Here is a 7,634-nt window from a genome sequence, read left to right as displayed (position 1 = left end):
TCTCACCCTAAAAAAGGTTGGAGACCCCCGTTATAGAACGATACATTTGACAATTTTACCATTTTATTGGAGCGATGAGGAACAAGTGGGGCTTGAAAAGGCCCGCCTGTTCAAAGTGGGGAATGACAGAAAAAGTTTGAGAACCACTGGGCTAAGCTAACCTGTAGCTGCTCCCTCCACACTCACAACAACTTCATACAGACATAAATAAAGCAGCTGTATTCGCGATACAGGAAACACACATTTAAAACGGTTTTGCCTGCCGTTTTTGTGTACACACAAGCCTTCATCAATGGTTCTGAAAGTGGCGCTGTACCTTAATAATACAAAGGCTTGTATTTGCGTGCATTTCCTGTTCGGAANTATTCAAGGGCTTGTATTTGCGTGCAGTTTCCTTGTTCTTTGGAAAGTGGGCAATGTACTGAGAGTGGAGGTGTCCTGAGATTAGCGACCTACAGGCATGACCTGTCAGCTTCGGGACTTCGCAAGCCTACATTAAGCGAAAAGGATTTAACTTCAACGCAAGAAGTAACTAATCTACCCTCGTGGGGGCGCGCTCATGTGATTGGCTTAGAATTGAGGAGACATCTGATTGGCTATAGATAGAAAAAATTACAATTACGAATCGGCTGGGGAGTCTCAAAAAACCCACACACGAATGCACAGCGATCCGTGCACAGAAAGCGGTTTGTGTTTGCAGGTTCAGAGGTTTTAAACGGAAAACAAATATGTGTGGATCAAAAATACATATGTAAAACCTTTTTCAGTATTTGGATTTTATTTACATGTATATGAAACGGAACACATTTGTGTGTGCATTGAAAAACACAAGTGTGGATCCGGAAATACAAGTGTGAATCATTTTGCGGATCATGAAATACAGTGTGAATCCTTCTGTGTGTGTGTATTATGAGACTGTTCTGAGCCCATACATGGGGGAGCAACTTTCTCTGACTCCTTCTCTGCCCAATCCGCGGTAGTAGTTTGTAGTTTGTTAAAATGTGATATATGATATTTTCACTTCCCCAAAGAAGAAATGCTTTTTAAGCAAGCTAACCACAGCTTTACAAATTGCCCTAACCCTAACCCATTTAAGAAACAGCCTTTGTGCATGAACATCCGATTCACAAACCATAATAAAAGCCTTCATCCCTACTTTTCATTTGTTGGCTCAGCACAGCAGCACACTGGCTGCAAACATTAAACAATGAGCAGTTTGATCACAAAAATTAGTCAGGAAAAGTTTCCAAACAAGCGTACCATGTAGCGCTGTAGACATCTGGAGGTCCATACGGCTCTTCTGCTCCGCTGCACTGATCTGCTGCTGTGCAGGTGTGTCTGCAGGAGTCAGGTCCGATGGAGTCTTCTCCATGTGTGACTGGAGCTGCTGACTGCTCTCTGAAGAAGGAGGAGCGGTAGACCAGTCAGTTTCCAAATACAAAGGACAGCACAGAAAATGTAAGGTGATTAAAAAAAAGTTTCTTAACACTGCAACAGTTTTTCCTGAAATATGGACATTTTGTAAAAAGTAAGTAAAAAGTAAAACTTGTTTTACTTTACAAAAATAATCCATACTTCAGAGAATTAATCTGTTTATCGCAACTTACTGCTATGTTTTAGGTTGAGCTAACTCCTTCATAATTTGTTAAGTAGATCATTTACTACTATCATTTTATATCTGTAACTTTGTCGCTGTCCTGTGGGAGCTCTATCTTCTGATTTGTAGTTGTGTAATTTTCCGGCTTTTAAATAGTTAATTATGCATAACAAGTTGGAGAGTTTAACACTTTGTCTTTTAGCTTATCACAAACATTCAACAACAACAAATGTGAAGTTACAAGGTTTATTCTCTGAACAGGAACGGTACAAACATTTTTTTATTAGAAAACTACCTAAAGCTTTCAGACATATATTGAGGAATAACTTGTTTCTGAAGTCTAGTAGAGTATAATATTTAGGTTGAAATATAGAAATACATATCTGAAGTACCTCAAATCTTACTTGAAAAGATGTCCTTACTGTACATTCCATTTTTAAAAATGGTTCCCATTTAATTTAAGTGCAGCACTGAAAACAATTAACCAAAATAATTTACGTGACCAGAAACCATGTCTGTTTAGTCATCCTACATTCCAAAACAGCCCTCATACAACACAAGACAATCACCCCGCGTTCCTGTGCCCACCAGCATGAATGCATGTTATGTAACTCAGAAGGAGCCATGAATCAGCAACAACAGTGAGGTGTTAGTGAGGGCGGAGCGGCCTGCAAAAACAACAAGAGGCCGGTTGGAGGCACGTTGACTGGTTCCCAAAAAGAAATGAGCTCATTGTTGGGTCACGTCCAAATCCCCCGCCGCATATTTCAGGGTCAGAGATAACTTAGCCTGTCCAATGCAATCAGAGTTCTCTGTAGACGGTGTATGAATGCTCCACAAACCTCTTCCACTCCAGACTAGAGCCTCTACAGCGGAGACTGTGCTGAACTACATCCTACTTTGTCAGTACATTATCTAGACTTATGCTTATTTTCCTACCACAGCCTTGCAATACATGCATTTATTTCATACATGAAATTAGAGCAAAACATACTGTAAGTTTTAAGGCAAAATCGGAAATTGTATTCTTATTACATTATTGGAAGTATTTTATTCCATTTTAGTTTTCTATTGATTCTGATTTTATTTGCTTTAATAAAGACCAGAAAATATTTCATTATTTGACTGCCTTATATATTTCTATTGGCGCTAGATTCAGCCACGTTTTGGATTTCTGTTAAAAAAGGCTCCCTTTTTAATAAGGGCGTCATTAGCCAAGAAATGCAACAATAAATGGAGAAGAAGAACACTGCGGGCTAGTTTAATGTAAACAAAAGTGTATATAAATGATTAAAAACGTTGTAACTTTAGTTTCTTTACAAGAAAACTCCACAGGCAACTTTAAGTGCTTCTATATTTAAAACCCTTAAGTGGTACTTAAGTGTAATAGAGATATTTTACTCAGGAGTAATCGCTCTTTCCCGAAAAAACAGTGCACATAAAGACAAAATGGATTTGTGAAGAATGCTACCAAACAACATTTTAGTTTCTAAGCTTACTATACACGTATAACCTAAACGTGCTTAATTGTAATCAAAGTGACAAACCTATGTAACTAGTTTGATCTAGTATCCATCTGTATTCCACCCAATTATCACAATAACTATTTATGTTTATGCAACACATTTGAGTATTTGGAGCCATTAGCATCCTCTGAGCCCAATGCAGTTAACCACTCACCTTCATTCGAGTTCACAGAGTCCGACTGCTGCTTGAGGATGTCCTCTGCGCTTCCATGCTTCATCACCACGTTGATGGACGAGAGCGTGCTGACCAGCTGACTGTTGATGGATCCAAACTGGGATTGGGGCTGACCAAAAGCGTCAGCAAGCTCGCTGTAGTTCTCCGCCAGCAGCATCTGTTGCTCCTGTAACAGATGCTGAACCCTCTCGATGTAATGGTCCAGTCCGGAGCCCCCCTGGGCCTGAGCTCGCGGTGGTGCAGCCTCAGTCTCCACCTCTGCAGTCTCTTTGCTGCTGCTCGTGACACATTCAGCTCCCTGGGATGGGCCGCATGCAATGTTCCTCGTTTTTAATCCAACCAAGAAGTTTTCATGGATGCTAACTGGTCCAACCCCAAATTCTTTGGTTTTAGTAGAGCTCGATCTGCCAACAAATGACTCCTCGTCCGTGGTGGTTCCAACAGCAACTGAGCGCATCTTTACCACTGAGTGAACATCTTTGATTAGTCCCTCCCCGGCAGCAACTGTCCTCGTCTCATACACAGTCGTGTTGGTGTTTTTGTCACAGGTGATCAACCCCATATCAGTGAAAGAGTCGGTCAGGACAGCTGTCTTTGTATTGGTGGATTTGCAAACTACTTCCGTCTCAGTATTGGTCTGCTGAGTTGCTGACTCAGGAGCGGCCATGACACCAGAGTCCACTTTGAGCAAGTAATCTGGGTCTGTTCCTTGCGACACCAGCGTCTTAATGGGACTAACTATCACATCTACTGAACAATCCCCACAGCCGACGGACCTCGACTCTTTGCTCAACTCCGTCATGGGTTTACAGAGAGCCAAGCTATCTACTGATTCCTCCGTGTTAACAGCCACCTCGCAAACATTCATCTCCACGCCAACTTGCTGGTGGCAGGTCTCCACCCGTCTCCCTACACATTGGTCTTTTACCTCCACACTCTCACGCACCACCCACCGTTCCATGGGGATCTCTGGGCCTGTGGCAACACTCTGCACACTGAGTTGACAGGACACTCCTATAGTGTGGGTTTGTAGAGTTCTAGCTGTGTTTGCATTACTGAGCTCCAGATGGTCACCCACTCCCTGGCTGCGCATCTGGACTTTGGCCTCCACACAAGCGTTGTACATCTCTGGCTTGGCCATCGAACCTTTGTCCGCTTTCTTCTTGTTGGACCCACCGGCTGCTTGGAGCTCCAGTTTAAGCTTCCCCATTTCTATTTGGTGAGTACTTTCTTTCAGCTGCACCTCCAGGCGGTAGATCTTCTCCTTCAGCGATTCGATGGTCTGCTGCTGCAGCTCAATCTCCCTTTCAGCTTCACTGGTCATGCCCAGCATGGCCTCGTTCACGCCAACAGCAGTACTGCGCATTTCCTGCGGCTCCGTTGATACTCCGACATCCTGGAAACAATGTGCATTTGTCCTCCGACTGAGAGGAAGGTTGTTCATATTTTCATCAGTAACTATGCCAATGGACTTCTGCTGGGCCTTGCTTTGCTTGAGCTTATGAGGCTGAATTTCAGTTACATTATTGTCCAAGGTTGTCTTCTCCAGAGCTTGGACCTCAGAAGCCAGACGTCTGAACTCCTCCAGCCGCTGAGCGCTTTGTTCCTGGGCTTCAGGCTCCATGATGTGCAACTCAGTTTCCTTTTGGATGAGTCCCGGGTTCTCCATTTGGTCAGCGCTGCCTACACTGTAGGAGCGCTTGCGAAAGCCACCAGGACCTGGATTTTTAGACTGAGCAGCCAATTGTCTTTTCTCTTCCTGGAGAACAGCTATCTTAACCTGTAAGATAGGAATGGTTTTAACCTGCTCCTCTAGCTCCTTTAGCTTCTTTAAGGCCACAACCATCTGCTCCCGGATTTGTTGTAGGTGTAATGGGCTGACGTTTGTCACAGGCGTGGCCATGCCGGAGCTCATGGGGCTGTGGCGAATGGAGCTGCCCATGGATTGCGTGTAGTAGTTATTATAATCTCCATTGGGGAAGTTTCCGTTGATGGGGAGAGGATGATGGGTGCTGGGAGAGATTTGGCTTGTGGCAATGGAGCCTGAGTAAGAGGAAAGCGAGCTGTTGGATCCCATGCCACCGAAGCTGGCGAGACGGCGGCGTGGCATCGGAGGATCGCTGTGCGGCTGCATGAGCAGACGCTCCTGCTCAAGACGAAATCGCGTCTCCATGAGGGTTTTTTCCACCTGGGGGTTGTGACGAGGGGCAAACCTTGGCGAAGGAGGTGGCAGTAACAGCTTCTGATCTATGATGCCCAAATAAGATTGCTGCAGGGGGACTTCACAAGTTGCTCTGGAGAAGGTTGGGGTGAGCGGTGCAGTGACCTGGGGCCTGGAGTTGAAGAAGACTGGGGACTGCTTGCCGTCGCTGTTGGACGAGGAAAGGGAGTCCGTGGAGGTCCATTCAGCCTGGGTGCTGCCCCCACAAGTGCTGCCCCGAGGCACCGCCAAGGGTTTGGCCACTTTCGGCTTCCTCTGGATACTCAGCTTCCTAATGGTGTTGCCCCTCTCAATGTCATCGACATATTTGAGGAAGTCAAGGTCTAGCTGATAACCATAGGGAGTTTCAACATAGTAGGGGGCCACAGAGTCCTTCTCGGTCTCTGTGCTTGGGCATCTTTGTCCTCTTTCTGAAACAGAGAGCAAAAGGCCAAAAAATTAGTAGATTGTTCAGATTTTTGGAAAACAAAAACATCTATCTTTAAAAAAAGAAACCATCACAAGAATTTCCAAAGGATGCAGTGTTTGCACTGAAACAACTTGTGTGTCAGGCAAAGCGTTTCCTCGGCCACTAACAATTGCCATAATTTCACAGTGCAAGCACAAACACGTCTGAAGTTATTCACATCCCTGCTTTATAAGCATGAGTGATAATCATTTTGGCAAGGGGGTGCTTTAAGTCAGCCCAAAACTATGCGAGATGCTATGTGAAGCAAACACCAAGTAGAGTAGTAAACTTAAAAAAAACTCAAACAAATGTTGGTTTTCCTTTTTTATTTAGTCTGATGAGGTTTGTAGAAAGCTTACAACATCTTGAGTGTTGTTTACAAAGCTTATATAAGAGAAGAGCCAAAGGGGTCAGCTGAACAGACAATGTCAATACTTTGGGTTCCAAAATCCATCCAACGGTGTCAACATTACAGCTTTTACAGACACATATTAACTATATAACTTTAAACTTTCAAATGTTTAGCACACAGTTTCAAGACAGAAGTAAAAATAAATTACAATTGATTTCTTTAGTTCATACATTTGTACAGATCTGACAAAGCAGCTTAAAGTCCAAACTCCACCATCAGATAAAGTCTAAAGTGCCTGTCAGCTTTCCAGGCCATTAACAGACTCCACTACATTCACACTGGACTGGCTAAATGCAGCGTCTTGTTCTTGGTATGCCTGGAACTCTCACTGACTAAAGCAAACACAGGCTGGAAATAAACAGCCCGGCTCTTTCTCTCCAGTAGGCTACTTCTTGTCCTTGTCAATCAGTTGCATTCAACTAAAACAGAGATAGTTAATTACAAGCCTTAAGCCTGCTGCTAAAACCCCAATGCCTTGTTCAAACTGCACTCACCTCAGACAAGCAGAACTCTGTTTTTTTACTTTTCCTTCTTCACTCCTCCTCTCTGGACAAGATTTAACAGAACTGCTGTTTCTTCTCACTCTGTGCACTCTTTCAATGCTCTCTCCGTAAAGGGGGAGAAAAATGTTCCACTATTGGTGTAAACTAAGGCACAGCTCTGCTCTGCCGCACTATTGGACAGCTGCCTCCTCCAATCCTGTAAAGCTCTGAGCCCAGCACTTCCCTATCCAAGTAAGAGTGCTGTTATTCAGTTGGAGGGGAGGTGAACTCATGACAATAACAGCCTGTTGTAAAGACAAATAGCTCAGCTACTGTACATGTCAAACTTCTATACTCTGGTTTATATGCAGAGCACACCCAAGGTTTGTCTTTATTTTTATAAACATTCAGGAAGCTTAAGTGTACTCCTTGGGGCAAAGCGCCAGGATTGTTTACTTCTAGACTGATCTGAAATACACTTCCTGCTTTTTTGTCAGGTATAAATGCTATATGAGGCAGCACAGTCACAGGCTTGTGCTGTCTGGTGGTCCCTCAACCCCCCGGCACGAGTTGCTGAGCGCCCACCGGCCATGTTACAGGAGTGACAGGCGGCCCTCTGGTACCAACAAGACCCCGAACAGCTGAGCGATGACCTCATCAACACGGGACAACTGAAAGGGTCAGCTTTAGTGAGGGGATGAGAGCCCTGGAGTCTGCTCCTGGTATCAGCAGCTGTTACATTGTCCATTGCCCAGGGATTACACAGCAGTAAG

General features: G+C 44.3%; 1 protein-coding gene across 1 annotated transcript in view; it reads right to left on the bottom strand.

The window, feature by feature from the left end:
• kank1a (KN motif and ankyrin repeat domains 1a) overlaps positions 1 to 5,929 on the bottom strand; it is a 22,780-nt gene extending 16,851 nt beyond the window's left edge. The window contains exons 1-2 of the mRNA XM_010783356.1: positions 3,278 to 5,929; positions 1,261 to 1,398 (exon numbers count right to left, since the gene is read on the bottom strand). Of these exons, the coding sequence (XP_010781658.1) occupies positions 1,261 to 1,398; positions 3,278 to 5,471 (2,332 nt within the window). The 5' untranslated portion in view covers positions 5,472 to 5,929. The remainder of the gene's footprint in view (positions 1 to 1,260; positions 1,399 to 3,277) is intronic.
• Between the last annotated feature and the right edge of the window lie 1,705 nt (positions 5,930 to 7,634).

This window comes from Notothenia coriiceps, unplaced genomic scaffold (genome assembly GCF_000735185.1).
Source record: "Notothenia coriiceps isolate Sejong01 unplaced genomic scaffold, NC01 NC01_scaffold00025094, whole genome shotgun sequence".
Taxonomy (NCBI): Eukaryota; Metazoa; Chordata; class Actinopteri; order Perciformes; family Nototheniidae; genus Notothenia; species Notothenia coriiceps.
Note: the sequence above shows the minus strand (reverse complement) of the source record. Positions and strands in the feature narration are given on the sequence as shown.